Source organism: Ranitomeya variabilis, chromosome 3 (assembly GCF_051348905.1).
Source record: "Ranitomeya variabilis isolate aRanVar5 chromosome 3, aRanVar5.hap1, whole genome shotgun sequence".
Classification (NCBI taxonomy): domain Eukaryota; kingdom Metazoa; phylum Chordata; class Amphibia; order Anura; family Dendrobatidae; genus Ranitomeya; species Ranitomeya variabilis.
The window spans coordinates 214,024,528-214,040,482 of NC_135234.1; the positions used below are offsets into that span (position 1 = coordinate 214,024,528).

The 15,955-nt window shown below is 46.6% G+C and overlaps 1 protein-coding gene across 2 annotated transcripts in view; it reads right to left on the reverse strand.

Moving 5' to 3' along the window:
- Positions 1-15,955, reverse strand: part of SLC26A9 (solute carrier family 26 member 9) — a 233,432-nt gene that overhangs the window by 10,097 nt on the left and 207,380 nt on the right. For both annotated transcript variants that reach the window (XM_077295144.1, XM_077295143.1), the window contains exons 17-18: positions 11,313-11,600; positions 6,492-6,546 (exon numbers count right to left, since the gene is read on the reverse strand). In XM_077295144.1, the coding sequence (XP_077151259.1) occupies positions 6,492-6,546; positions 11,313-11,600 (343 nt within the window). The remainder of the gene's footprint in view (positions 1-6,491; positions 6,547-11,312; positions 11,601-15,955) is intronic.

Here is a 15,955-nt window from a genome sequence, read left to right on the forward strand (position 1 = left end):
CTTGGCATTGGAAAGAACGTAACGGGACCGTGCCTGCTCAGCATAGCGGCGGTGCCCAAGAAAGGACTAGAAGCGAGATAGATTGTGCTGAGTGAGAAACGAGATCAAGCAAAAAGGAGAATACCAGTAGGGGTCATGCTGTAGGACCGGAGCAACATCCTACTGAGGCGCATTACCGGTGGCCGGAACGCCGAGGGAGTGGAATAGCATACAGCTTCAAGCCATACTCCAAACAGCGGCAGGGCAGTCAGTTTAAGGCGGGCTGTCTACCACATATCACCTATGAAGTCTTGGGGGGCAATTGCGGGAGAGGGGCGTCTCTAGGGTCCCGGAAGAACTCCAGGCCTACCTGACAAACGGGTGCCGTTCCAACCTGAATAACAGGGAGGGATGGAATACGAGAAGAACATCAGTGAATCGAGTTGTGAGGGAACTTAAGAAACAGACACGACAGTTGTGGGGTACTTTCCGTGAGCACAGCAGGGAAGGACTACAACACATAGCGCTAAGAAGGAGGGCACTGATTTCCACCTGTGAGGAGAACTCTGGAGGTGCCATCGGACCGACCGGACTTACGCAGCCTGGTGAACCGTATTCTGGACTGCGGACTGAGAGATCTCCAGTAAAGAGGTAAAGAGACTGCAACCTGGTGTCCTCGTTATTTACCGCGACCTGCACCCCACAACTGCACCGCTACACCACCGTTACTGCACCATCATCATCACTTATTGCACCGGACGTCCCCCACTGACGGACAGGGCCACGGACCGGGTCTAGCCACCGTGACAACCCCAGGACTGAGACCCAGAGGCCCGGCTCCGGGTACCCCTAGGCCCTGCGGCGGTGTGGGGGCGCTCCAACTTGGCGTCACGAACAGGATCTACTTAAGCCTGAAGAATCAGGTCATGTGTGCCTTGGAACTGTGATTTATCGTGCTTGGACTGTGCTTTATTACATGGACTGTGTGTTGCCACTTGCCGCCAGGAGTTCCCGCCAAAACCGCCGCCATTACAGCGCTAAGGAGAGCGCAGGAGAAGAAGAAGGGCGTGGAAGTGGGCGTGAACAAGCTGAAGAGCGCGAAAGACAATGGCCGCCCAGTCTAAATATCTCGGCCCCTTGAGGACGTGTCCGTCAGCAGCCGAGATCCGCCTCCTGATCCTCAACGGTGGGCAGAGACAGAGAAAACGAAACCGCCCACGAAGGAGAGAGCGGGAAAAGGACCAGGAAGAAGAAGTCAGAGACATGGAGGACGCCATGGCGAGCCACCCGGAGCCGGAGCGTGGGGTCGGAGCCGAGGACTCCCCCAGCTACCCGGAGGGGCACCGCAACCAGGCCTCCACCGCTGACGCTGAATTCCTGCAGGCCGGAGTGGACGAGCTCGGCGACCGACCCCGGCGGACGCAGCTGAGCACCGAGGCCGGGTGGAAGAAGGCCATCATCAGGAGCCTCACCGGACATCTGTCGGCAGCCTCATCTGGTCCGGAGCAGGAAAGAAGTCCCAGCGCTCTGAAGCTGGAAAGCAAGGCGCTGCCGGGAAGGGGTATGCTGCGAGCAGAGATGACAACGCCGCAGCACAAGGTCCCGCAACCAGCGTTCCAGACCCCAGTGGAGACGGAGCAGACCGGCACCGGAGGGACCGCATCTGAAGCAGGTATGAAGGACGACCCTGCCCTGACAACTGACACCACTCCCGTGACTGCTGGTGCCACAGCTGCTGACCCCGTTCCAGTGACTGATCTTGCAGCAGCCTCTACCTCTGCTGCAACAAATGCCCCTACTCAAGCTGCGCAGATCTCCATCGCTGCGCATGATTTAACCATACATGAAAGACGGATTAACGGCGTTTATCCAGCACTGGGTGTAACCCTGGACCTCACTTTTCCCAGGCCGAGAAGGGTTAAGTGCCAGGTGCAGCCCTGGAAGCCGTCCAACTAAACCTCGGAAACCTGAAACTGTAAATAGTTAACTGTTTATTTCCTTGCTGTTTTGCTGCTAAAACCCGTCCTGGGTTAACTCTTAAAGGGATCCCTTTGTTTACCCGGGATCCCTATTGCTTTTTATTTTTGCTTTTTTGTTCCACAATGTTATAAAAACTGCTGAATCATGAACAGTGCATGATACAAACTGCTTGTAAATAGTTTGCACCTTCTTAAAGGAGCTTCCTACTGGTTTTACTTAAACAAAGACTCTTTGTGAAGATACCGTACCGGAACCTTTGTTGAGCATGGACTGGTAGTCTGAGAAGACGAACTACCTCAGAAAGACTTGATCCTCTCTTAAAGGGGATGTTCATTTGTTGATAATGCTTTAAGGCCAATAGCTATAATGCTGATAAAGAAAAGTGATGATAACGTTTACATGTAAAAGTTATGTGTATGCAATTAGTTAAATGTAAAGAAATGCTGATAATGTTTTTGGAAAGAAGAAAGTGAAAGGTAATGGAAGGATGCAGTGGACCCGTAGAGGTAGACGTGGTGTCCAGCATGCATAGTAGAGAGCAAGTTTAACGTTATGAAAAGAAGATAGTTAATAATGTTGGTAAGAAAAAGAAGGGGGGGATAGAAGGTAGACCCTGCGTTCCCCATCGAAAGTTAATAATGTGTTACTAAGGACAGAAAGTGAACCCGTAGGGGTTAGAAAGTGAGTCCTAATAGGAGCCAAATAGAGCTGGCTCAATGTTCTCTAATTGAAAGGAATGTTATGTCTATACCATGTATAGTAGCGAAAGGCAGTAGGCCCTGGCTGAACGGGGCGGTCCTGTAATAGAAAGAAGAGGCAGTAGGTCTGGTGCCGTTAGGACAGGCGGTCCTGCAGGTTCAAAGTAGGAGAATGCAAAGTTAAAATACCTTATAATGTGATTATAGGAAGGTCTTTAGCGGATTAAGAGTGTATATCCTTAAAGGCAAAGTTAAATTATTGGTCAATAATGTTTGCACCTAGTAGAATACCCGGTTGGGTAATGAGAGTTAATTGTAGCCTGTTGCTATGATATTTAATTATGTTTGTAACGTTAAAGTGTCCTCACCTCCCATAAAGGGAAGCTTGTTCAAGTATGCTTATTGTTTTGCACTCAACAAAATTGTATGTCTTTTTGCTAACCTGTATTGTTGTTTTCTTCCCAGTCCCGGAGTACTGTGTTTAACCAGGGGGGAGTGCAGCGCCCCAGAGTTCTGGTCGTTGCAGTACTGTGGATCCGCCACTATGGGGAGCCATGGTGCGTTCGATGGCACTGAAGGAGTTCATCTGACCAGGTATCACAGACACCAATATGTTTCACAGCAGGGCCTCCGGGGGGAGCTAAGGGTGCTATTCATTAGGCCACTCCCCACCATAGTGGGTAAACTGGGGGTCAGGCAGGAAGTTAGAGGAGAAAGCTGACTGGATTGAACGAAGCAACACCTTGTGGCAGAGGGTGTTGTGGAGGAAGAGACAGTAGGGTCTCTGTCAGGGGTGGGATCCTGACAGAGGCTTGGCATTGGAAAGAACGTAACGGGACCGTGCCTGCTCAGCATAGCGGCGGTGCCCAAGAAAGGACTAGAAGCGAGATAGATTGTGCTGAGTGAGAAACGAGATCAAGCAAAAAGGAGAATACCAGTAGGGGTCATGCTGTAGGACCGGAGCAACATCCTACTGAGGCGCATTACCGGTGGCCGGAACGCCGAGGGAGTGGAATAGCATACAGCTTCAAGCCATACTCCAAACAGCGGCAGGGCAGTCAGTTTAAGGCGGGCTGTCTACCACATATCACCTATGAAGTCTTGGGGGGCAATTGCGGGAGAGGGGCGTCTCTAGGGTCCCGGAAGAACTCCAGGCCTACCTGACAAACGGGTGCCGTTCCAACCTGAATAACAGGGAGGGATGGAATACGAGAAGAACATCAGTGAATCGAGTTGTGAGGGAACTTAAGAAACAGACACGACAGTTGTGGGGTACTTTCCGTGAGCACAGCAGGGAAGGACTACAACACATAGCGCTAAGAAGGAGGGCACTGATTTCCACCTGTGAGGAGAACTCTGGAGGTGCCATCGGACCGACCGGACTTGCGCAGCCTGGTGAACCGTATTCTGGACTGCGGACTGAGAGATCTCCAGTAAAGAGGTAAAGAGACTGCAACCTGGTGTCCTCGTTATTTACCGCGACCTGCACCCCACAACTGCACCGCTACACCACCGTTACTGCACCATCATCATCACTTATTGCACCGGACGTCCCCCACTGACGGACAGGGCCACGGACCGGGTCTAGCCACCGTGACAACCCCAGGACTGAGACCCAGAGGCCCGGCTCCGGGTACCCCTAGGCCCTGCGGCGGTGTGGGGGCGCTCCACTAACATAACACATGCACGTTTTAATAATAATAATAATAATAATAATAATAATTTTATTTGTATAGCGCCAACATATTCCGCAGCACTTTACATTACAGATGGGGATTTGCACAGACAATAGACATTACAGCATAACAATAAACACAGATCAAAACAGATACCAATAGGAGTGAGGGCCCTGCTCGCAAGCTTACAAACTATGAGGAAAAAGGGAGACACGAGAGGTGGATGGTAACAATTGCTTTCGTTGTTCAGACCAGCCATAGTGTAAGGCTCGGGTGTTCATGTAAAGCTGCATGAACCAGTTATCAGCCTAAGTATGTAGCAGTACAGACACAGAGAGCTATTAACTGCATAAAGTGTATGAGAACATGATGCAAGGAACCTGATTATCGTTTAAGTTATTTGAATGGGCCACACAAGGATAGTTAGGTTAATGCGTTGAGGCGGTAGGCCAGTCTGAACAAATGCGTTTTTAGGGTACGCTTAAAACTGTGGGGATTAATCATATTAACCTGGGTAGTGCATTCCAAAGAATTGGCGCAGCACGTGAAAAGTCTTGGAGACCAGAGTGGGAAGTTCTGATTATTGAGGATGTTAACCTCAGATCATTAGCAGAACGGAGAGCAAAGGTAGGGTGATAGGTTGAGACCAGGGAGGAGATGTAGGGTGGTGCTGAGCCATGGAGTGCTTTGTGGATGAGGACAATAAGTTTGTACTGGATTCTGGACTGGATGGGTAGCCAGTGTAATGACTGGCACAAGGTAGAGGTATCGGTGTAACGATTGGTGAGGAATATGATCCTGGCTGCAGCATTCAGGACAGATTGGAGAGGGGAGAGTTTGGTAAGAGGGAGGCCAATTAGTAGAAAGTTACAATAGTCCAGACGAGAATGAATAAGAGAAACAGTAAACGTTTTTGCAGTGTTGAAAGTCAGAAAAGGTTGAATTGTAGAAATGTTTTTGAGGTGCAGATAACAAGAGCGAGCCAGTGATCAGATTTGCGGGGTGAACGAAAGCTCGACTCCAAGGCAGCGGGCATGTTGCTTTGGAGTAATGGTGGAACCACACACGGAGATGGCAATGTCAAAGGTAGGTTAGTAGAGGGAGAAAACACGAGGAGTTCAGTTTTTGACAGGTTCAGTTTCAGATAGAGGGAGGACATGATGTTAGAGACAGCGGTAAGACAATCACTGGTGTTTTCTAAAAAGGCAGGAGTGATGTCAGGAGAAGTGTATAATTGGGTGTCATCAGCATAGAAATGTACTGGAACCAAAATCTACTGATTGTTTGTCCAATAGGGGCAGTAAACAAAGAGAAGAGGAGGGGGCCTAGGACTGATCCTTGAGGAATCCCGATAGTAAGGGGAAGGTGAGAGGAGGAGGAACCAGCAAAGGATACAGTGAAAGAGCGGTCAGAGAGATAGGAGGAGAACCAGGCGAGAACGGTGTCCTTGAGGCCGAAGGAGTGTAGCATAGTGAAGAGGAGCTGATGATCCACAGTATCAAATGCTGCAGAGAGATCCAAGAGAATTAGCATGGAGCAGTGACCATTAGATTTAGCTGTTAGTAGATCATTAGAGACTGTAGTGAGGGCAGTTTCAGTAGAGTGTAAAGAGCGGAAGCCAGATTGAAGAGGGTCGAGAAGAGAGTTATCTGAGAGATAGCGGGTAAGATGGGAGTGGACCAGGCCTTTCAAGGAGTTTAGAGATGAAGGGAAGATTAGAGACAGGTCTATAGTTAGCGGCATAGTTTTGGTCGAGGAATGGTTTTTTAAGTAATGGATGTATGATGGCATGCTTATATGAGGAGGGGAAGATACCGGAAGAGAGAGAGAGGTTGAGCATTTTTGTTAGGTGAGCGGTGACAGCAGGGGAAAGGGACTGGAGGAGATGTAATGGAATGGGGTCACTAGTGCAAGTGGTCGGGCGATAAGATGCAAGGAGCCTGATTACTTCTTCTTCTGTGACTGGTTCCAAGTCAGAGAGTGAGCTAGGTGCAGTGGGGGAGGGAGGACAGTGCATGGTATGAGGGGATTGGGAGATAATTTCCTGTCGGATATGGTCAATTTTTTCTTTGAAGTAATTGGCCAGATCGTCAGCACGGAGATCTGTGGTTGGGTTCTGCACTCTTGGGTTGAGTAGGGAATGAAAAGTGTTTCATACCTTGTACATCTGCTAAATAGAAGTTCACTCCAATCCTTTGGTAACTGGAACACAACTGTTGAAAGAGACAGGAAGAAATGGATTCATTAAATAGTATTGTAAGAATCTTTCCATGCACAGGTAAACCGCTATAGCACAAAGCTGTCACTAGGGGCAGCAAACTGAAAATGAGCCTGTAAATAGCTGTTTTTTGCTCCAGTTGTAATTTGCTTTAGTGCAGAGTTCTCAAACCCACACAAAATTTGTGTATTTTTTTTACTATGTTCATCAAATGGGTTATGGAACAGTTTCATATCTTAGGTCGCCATGATACCAAATGTGTTTTGTTTTTCGATAAAATAGCGTTTTTGGTGGCAAAATAATTTCTTTAATTTTTCCTTTATTTTGATTTTTTTGTTTAATTTTATACATTTTTCACTAACTCTATATGGAATTTTTACTTGCCTGATCACTGATCTAATATCCTGCAATACTTCTGTACTGCAGGATCAGGGGAAAAGTATAATAGAAACACGTCACTACTTATGTATTTATCTCCCACCCCTTGGTTTTGGCTTACAAATTCTGAGGTAAAATACTGACCATATACCGATTGTGTGACTGTAGCCTCACACTGACACTTCACCTGTTACACCTTGCTTATTGCAGGACCTTACAGGCCACCGTAGCTGTCTGACCTGAAGGTTATTACTTGGTCTCAGGTTGCCATGGTAACTACTGGTACTCCAAGATTGCAGGGTGCCAATTATGCTTAAAGACGGAGTCCAATACCTCAAATAACCATTTAAATTGACAGCGGTATCTAAGGTGTTAAACAACCCATATTGGTGCTAATACTAATTATGACCATTGCAGCTATTGTTAGGGGTCGAGTTCCCGCTTCTGCACAAGGGGAATCTCGGACCATCTCTGCTGCGGTCTCCCATTCTTCTGCCACAGTGGAGCCTGCTCAGCGGAGACGTCGGTCCCAGCGTCTCGCTCAGTCTCACTCTGTGCAAAGGGTTACTGCTGCCTTTCCAGCTTCTGCCATTGTAGCCTGTACTGGGCAGTGGAGAGCAGACGTTTTTGGGACTAAGTCCTACTTTTCCCCTTCTGAGCATGCCCAGGGTAAGTTCTCTCGTTGGAGATCGAGGGTCACATGCTCAGATACTGCAGCAAATCCCATTGGTCCTCTAGGAAGGTCCTGAAGGTGCTCCACTTCTGTGGCTGACTCCCATTGGTCCTTCTGGGAAGGTCCTGTACTTGCTGCAGCTATAAAAGGTTCACATGGCCGCACGGCCATGTGCTAGTGTACATTTGAAAATGTGTGTGTGTTGATGAGTGCAAGTCGTTCTTTAAACATCCCCTCCCTAGTGTATATGACTGCTCGCATAAGGTGGATGTCTGCTGTCTAGCGCCCGACTAAGCTATCAACATTATACATACGATACAGCGTATTGCTGTGACCGCCAGTGCGGCGCCGTGCGCTTTTAGAGCGCTTCTCTAACCCAAGTCTGGGTGGTTGGTGGTGTCCGCCAGTGCGGCACTGCTCGCACTCTTGTGCTAAAATTGACTATTATTAGTTATAGTCTGACACCCAGTAGCGGGGTCGAGCGCAAGTGGTCTAGACGAACTCTATTCCCGAGTCTTGGGATTGAGTTCAGTGACTCCTTGCTTGCGCTCTTTGTGCGGTACCGCAACCCTGTGACGTAACAGAGTTCGCTTCCACCGCCATTTGCCAGCAGCAGGTTCTCTCCTGGATGGTGGACCCCGGGCTGCGAACGCACCAAATATCATCTCACTATTTACTCGGTGCGTTCCGCCAGTCCTAACAGCTATGATATAAAACTGGCATCCACTGATGATGATGCCAGCTCTGCTCTTGGACTGTGTCATCTTTCACTCCGCCGTACCTATACAATGGATGTCGGGTACAGGTTAAAAAATCCTCTTCTCCATCTTCACCTATCACGAGCAGCGCTGGGAAAAGTCGTCTCCGCCCCAAGACTCTGCACTCTAAAGGCCCCGTCTCACACAGCGACGCTGCAGCGATACAGACAACGATGCTGATCGCTGCAGCGTCGCTGTTTTGTCGCTGTGTGGTCGCTGGGGAGCTGTCACACAGACAGCTCTCTCCAGCGACCAACGATCAGGGGAACGACTTCGGCATCGTTGAAACTGTCTTCAACGATGCCGAAGTCCCCCTGCAGCACCCGGGTAACCAGGGTAAACATCGGGTTACTAAGCGCAGGGCCGCGCTTAGTAACCCGATATTTACCCTGGTTACCAAAAAAAACAAACAGTACATACTCGCCTTTCGGTGTCCCTTGCCGTCTGCTTCCTGCTCTGACTGAGCCGCCGTACACTGAGAGCAGAGCGCAGCGGTGACGTCACTGCTGTGCTGCGCTCTCACTGTACGGCCGGATCTCAGAGCAGGAAGCAGACGGCAAGGGACCTGACGGACACCGAAAGGCGAGTATGTACTGTTTGTTTTTTTTGGTAACCAGGGTAAATATCGGGTTACTAAGCGCGGCCCTGCGCTTAGTAACCCGATGTTTACCCTGGTTACCAGTGAAGACATCGCTGGATCGGTGTCACACACCGATTCAGCGATGTCAGCGGGGCCTCAACGACCAAAAAAAGGTCCAGGCCATTCCGACACGACCAGCGATCTCGCAGCAGGGGCCTGATCGCTGGTACGTGTCACACATAGCGAGATCGCTACTGAGGTCGCTGTTGCGTCACAAACTAGTGACTCAGCAGCGATCTCGCTAGCGATCTCGCTATGTGAGACGGGGCCTTAATACCCTTTACTCCAGCGTGATCCCATTAAAGGTCCTCCTTCTATGAGCTCTTCATTGTCCCAAGCATGTCTCGGGAACTCCAGTGCCCTGCAAGCCGCAGATGACCACCTCAGGGGCCATATGTAGCCCCCAAGCAGTGTGCTTGATAACCCTACTCTAGCGGCAGTCTTGTGCTGTACAAATATGTGTACAATATTTACCTAATCTGTGCATATAAAAATAGTCAATATATCAAAGATATAGAGATAAGGCAATAAAAGTTATATTTTCACTAGAGTAAATGTTAATTTTAAAATAAAAATTATATTTAAAGGGAACCTGTCAGCAGGATTGTGCTGAGTAACCTACAGACAGTGTCAGGTCGGCGCCGTTATACTGATTAAAATGATACCTTGGTTGACGAAATCCATCTTGTGGTTGTTGTTTAATCTTTATTTTCAGTTTTGAGTTAATGATATGCTCATGTCCTCGGGCGGCCTGTTGGGGGGGGGGGAGTCTTCATGTGGTGCTCTGATTAAGTGGTCACTGATCCCTCACTGATCTGCCCCCTAGTTTACATAATGAATATTATATAATCGCATGTGTAATGTGCATATGATTATTATGGATGAGGTTATCCTGACATTTAAAAAAAAAATCCATTTGAAAATAGTAGGATGGCACGGCAGCTATCGGATCACCTCTATGTACACTGATACCTGCTACTGCGCAGGTGCGGCGAACGCTATTTTCAAATGGATTTTTTTTTAATATCAGGATAACCTCAACCATAATAATTATAAACACATTACACATGTGATTATGCTGCAGCGCAGGTGCCACGGCTGGTGCCTGCCTGCAGAAGGGTTTTTTTTTAATTTTATTATGTGTATATAATATTCATTATGTAAACTAGGGGGCAGGTCAGTGAGGGATCAGTGACCTGTCAGCAGTCTTCATTATGGATATCTAATCAGAGCACCACATGAAGACCCTTCCCCCACAGGCCGTGGAGCACGAGCATATCATTAACTCAAAACTGACAAAGATTAAACAACAACCACAAGACGGATTTCATCAGCCAAGGTATCATTGTAATCAGTATAACGGCGCCGACCTGACACTGTGTGAAGGTTACTGTGCACAATCCTGCTGACAGGTTCCCTTTAAAGAGGACCTGTCCCCACTGCTGATTTTTCCGTTCAATGAACAATTGTGTGTAGGGACACACTCCTTTGAGAAATGTTACACCTCTGTCTCAATTTATTATTTCATATCTAGGAGGTATAACAGAGTTATTAGAAAAGACAAATTGTTATTTTTTGTGACATACAAGTATTTACTCATAGTAAACCTGACAAAACTTTTACATCCTCACCCCCAAAAGAAAGAACACATTAATATGACTGTGTAGCCCTTTCAAAGATAAGCCAGTTGATCCCATTATGATCCCAAAGGGAAGTTCAGTCTGGAAGTGCATTGGGGCTTGACGGTGCACTTGCCGCTCCTTTACCTTTGTTGTATTGCCTACCTAGCAGCACCCCTGCCTGGCTGATTTACGGTTCAGTGGCCATGTACCAGAGCAAACAACCTGACAGTCAGCCAGGAAAAGGTGCTGTTGGTTTGAGAATGCAACTGAGGCTAAAGGGCTGTAAGTGCATAGTCGTGCCCCAATGCACTTCCAGACTGAACTTCAAATCACGATTTCTTGCTGCTGCAGCAGCACTATGGGGTCACAAAGGGATCAACTGACTTATCTTTTCAAAGTCAACACAATCAAATTAATGGTATGGGGAGAGGGGTTAAAAGTTTCTGTTTAAAGGATCCCTTTAAACAGTCATCACAGAACCTCTTTAAATCTAATCATAAAAAAAACATAAGGGGAAATTCATCAAAATGCTTACACCAGTTTTCTAATACATTAAAGTTACAAACTTTTGCGCAAACCCGTAGTAGAAAAAACATTTTGCAACTTTTTATGTTTTACTTCCACCCAGTTTTCCAAAAATTTGGGCATGGTTTAGCAGGGTGTGACCAACAGCAACCTGACAGTACCTACCTTTCCTAATGCTTTGATACCCATCAGATCGACGAAACACACACCGCTCATATCAATGATGACAGTATGGAAGTGGACAATTGGAGGTGCCATGATGATGGGATCCTCAGTTTGTGCTTGGGCTGATACACCATTCGGAATAGTGACCGGAAATGATGCCTCCACAGTCAGCGTATTTGACGCTATGTAACTGATGGTACTGTTTGTGCCGCTCACGGTGCTGTTGTTGTTGGAATCAGTTGGGGATATTGCATCAAAATCCTCTTGCAGCTCTTGCAGCGATAATGTCTGCATGACAGAAATAACAATAAAGAATAAATATGTTCATGTGTATGCCCCTTTTCCTGTTGAACATTGTGATCAGAATATTTGCCATTTAGAGCGAAACCTTCCTGAAAAAAAAACATGGTAATGAAGGGAATTGAACATATACCTAGATCTGTCACCAAATGTTATAATCCAAACTGCATACATTACTCAATAGATTTTCTTAGAACTGATGATGAGGCCGGTATTCTAGCTTTGATAATACATGGCAGAATGACTGTATAATCCTTTTGAAAAATGTCTCTCTAGATATTAAAATGAGCACTTTTAGCCTTAAGCTGGAGTTACACTAAACGACTTACCAACGATCACAACCAGCGATACGACCTGGCCGTGATCGTTGGTAAGTCGTTGTGTGGTCGCTGGGGAGCTGTCACACAGACAGCTCTCTCCAGCGTCCAACGATCGGGGGAACGACTTCGGCATCGTTGAAACTGTCTTCAACGATGCCGAAGTCCCCCTGCAGCACCCAGGTAACCAGGGTAAACATCGGGTTACTAAGTGCAGGGCCGCGCTTAGTAACCCGATATTTACCCTGGTTACCATTGTAAAAGTAAAAAAAAAAAACACTACATACTCACATTCTGATGTCTGTCACGTCCCCCGCCGGCGTCCACAGGGTTAAAACTGCTTTCGGCAGGAGCGCTGCTGCTGAGAGCTTCCCTGCACTGAATGTGTCAGTGCCGGCAGTAACAGCGGTGACGTCACCGCTGTGCTCTGCTTTACAGCCGACGCTGACACAGTCAGTGCAGGGAAGCTCTCGGCAGCAGCGCGTGCATTAGCAGTGCTCCTGCCGAAAGCAGTTTTAACCCTGTGGACGCCGGGGGACGTGACAGACATCAGAATGTGAGTATGTACTGTTTTTTTTTTAACTTTTACAATGGTAACCAGGGTAAATATCGGGTTACTAAGTGCGGCCCTGCGCTTAGTAACCCTATATTTACCCTGGTTACAAGTGAACACATCGCTGGATCTGCGTCACACACGCCGATCCAGCGATGACAGCGGGTGATCAGCGACCAAAAAATGGTCCTGATCATTCCCCAACGACCAACGATCTCCCAGCAGGGGCCTGATCGTTGGTCGCTGTCATACATAACGAGATCGTTAGCGGGATCGTTGCTACGTCACCAAAAGCGTGACGTTGCAACGATATCGTTAACGATATCGTTATGTGTGACTCAGCCTTTAATCTAAAAAATATCAAGCTATTCTGACACGGATTTTCAAAGTAAGTAGATCAGGTATATGATCTAAGTAATAATGTATACAGTTTATATTGTAAAATCTGGTGACAAATCCATGTCAACATTATTATATCCAAGACTGAATTGCAATAATAGATATCAGTGATTTCTTAAGTCTAAATTGGCAAGGCACTTGCTATATATGTCTACCCCTGATCTTTTTGTGGGAAAAGATTCAGGAAAACGTCTATTTTATTCTTTCAAATCCCTGGCGTCTGTATGCATATGAGTCCAGTGGGCGGTCCTACTTTGTGATTGAGAGTCTTCCCTGTATGTCTAGAACCACCCATTGGACTCTCACACATATAAACACCAGGGTTTTCAGTGAATACATTTTACTGAAACTTTTTCAACAAATAAATACAGGTCCTTCTCAAAAAATTAGCATATAGTGTTAAATTTCATTATTTACCATAATGTAATGATTACAATTAAACTTTCATATATTATAGATTCATTATCCACCAACTGAAATTTGTCAGGTCTTTTATTGTTTTAATACTGATGATTTTGGCATACAACTCCTGATAACCCAAAAAACCTGTCTCAATAAATTAGCATATCAAGAAAAGGTTCTCTAAACGACCTATTACCCTAATCTTATGAATCAACTAATTAACTCTAAACACATGCAAAAGATACCTGAGGCTTTTAAAAACTCCCTGCCTGGTTCATTACTCAAAACCCCCATCATGGGTAAGACTAGCGACCTGACAGATGTCAAGAAGGCCATCATTGACACCCTCAAGCAAGAGGGTAAGACCCAGAAAGAAATTTCTCAACAAATAGGCTGTTCCCAGAGTGCTGTATCAAGGCACCTCAATGGTAAGTCTGTTGGAAGGAAACAATGTGGCAGAAAACGCTGTACAACGAGAAGAGGTGACCGGACCCTGAGGAAGATTGTGGAGAAGGACCAATTCCAGACCTTGGGGAACCTGAGGAAGCAGTGGACTGAGTCTGGTGTGGAAACATCCAGAGCCACCGTGCACAGGCGTGTGCAGGAAATGGGCTACAGGTGCCGCATTCCCCAGGTAAAGCCACTTTTGAACCATAAACAGCGGCAGAAGCGCCTGACCTGGGCTACAGAGAAGCAGCACTGGACTGTTGCTAAGTGGTCCCAAGTACTTTTTTCTGATGAAAGCAAATTTTGCATGTCATTCGGAAATCAAGGTGCCAGAGTCTGGAGGAAGACTGGGGAGAAGAAAATGCCAAAATGCCTGAAGTCCAGTGTCAAGTACCCACAGTCAGTGATGGTGTGGGGTGCCATGTCAGCTGCTGGTGTTGGTCCACTGTGTTTCATCAAGGGCAGGGTCAATGCAGCTAGCTATCAGGAGATTTTGGAGCACTTCATGCTTCCATCGGCTGAAATGCTTTATGGAGATGAAGATTTCATTTTTCAGCACGACCTGGCACCTGCTCACAGTGCCAAAACCACTGGTAAATGGTTTACTGACCATGGTATTACTGTGCTCAATTGGCCTGCCAACTCTCCTGACCTGAACCCCATAGAGAATCTGTGGGATATTGTGAAGAGAAAGTTGAGAGACGCAAGACCCAACAATCTGGATGAGCTTAAGGCCGCTATTGAAGCATCCTGGGCCTCCATAACATCTCAGTAGTGTCACAGGCTGATTGCCTCCATGCCACGCCGCATTGAAGCAGTCATTTCTGCCAAAGGATTCCCGACCAAGTATTGAGTGCATAACTGAACATTATTATTTGATGTTTTTTTTGTTTGTTATTAAAAAACACTTTTATTTGATTGGCCGGGTGAAATATGCTAATTTATTGAGACAGGTTTTTTGGGTTATCAGGAGTTGTATGCCAAAATCATCAGTATTAAAACAATAAAAGACCTGACAAATTTCAGTTGGTGGATAATGAATCTATAATATATGAAAGTTTAATTGTAATCATTACATTATGGTAAATAATGAAATTTAACACTATATGCTAATTTTTTGAGAAGGACCTGTATGTCATTCTGCTCTGCTTCTCCTTCTCTATACCACATTGTTCACAGTTCGGACTACATGTACAACATCACAAGTGGTATCCCGTGTGTAAATCCTACTACAATAAGGCTACGGTCACACTATCAGCCTTTGGTCAGTATTTTAAATCAGTATTTGTAAGCCAAAACCAGGAGTGGAACAAACAGAGGGGAAAGCTATAATGGAAACATGTCACCAAGTCTGTATTTTTGACCCACTCCTGGTTTTGGCTAACAAATACTGATGTGAAATACTGACCAAATACTGATAGTCTGACCGTAACCTAATAGTCCTGTTTTGTCGTAATCCAATGTACAAGTGTGACAACTCTCAATCTGGCCACATGTGCAGGGGGGTGAACTACTTTTACTATGCCAAACCTGTTATTCCTTTGTTCAGTAAATCAAGAGACGAGCCATTGTTTCATGTGAGACTGTCTAGTGCCCCTTTTTGCACGCTAATTTGTGGAATGCCTGCTGATTACAGATTGCATCAGCTCCCTGAGATGTACTAGTCTGCATCATTTGGAGGACAATTTTGCGCTCTAATTGAACTAGCGAACAATAAGGGAACAGCCATGAATATATTATAAGGGAACAATGCCCTGAAAAATGAGGTAACAGATGTAAAAGGGGCCTGCTCCTGTCATTGTGTGATGCTACAGGACTTCAGCCTAAGGACCATGGTTCCAGCTCGTGGATTACAGGACTGCTCCACTGCTCAACACTGAGTACACAAGTTTGTCTGGAGAACTCAGGTTGTGAAAATCCGGTCACCTGGCCACATACCTCTCTGTGCTTGGTCAGCTTTCTAAGCTTGCCACTACCTTCTCTCAGTGGGTGCTCGCCAAAAGTGGGGTACTGCTGATTGGGGTAGTTGGCCCTAGATGCCTTGAAGTCACAGAGGTTCTAATCCCTGACGAGTGAGTAGGAGGGTGAGACTTTGTCTCCTGCAGTATCTGTATCCTTGCTGGGAATGTAATATATACTGTTGACTGTTGGTGGTGACCCAATAAAGTCTTAACGGAGTGTGGTACATTTACCCTGTGCTGCCTGAGTAGTGTTCTGCCCACAGG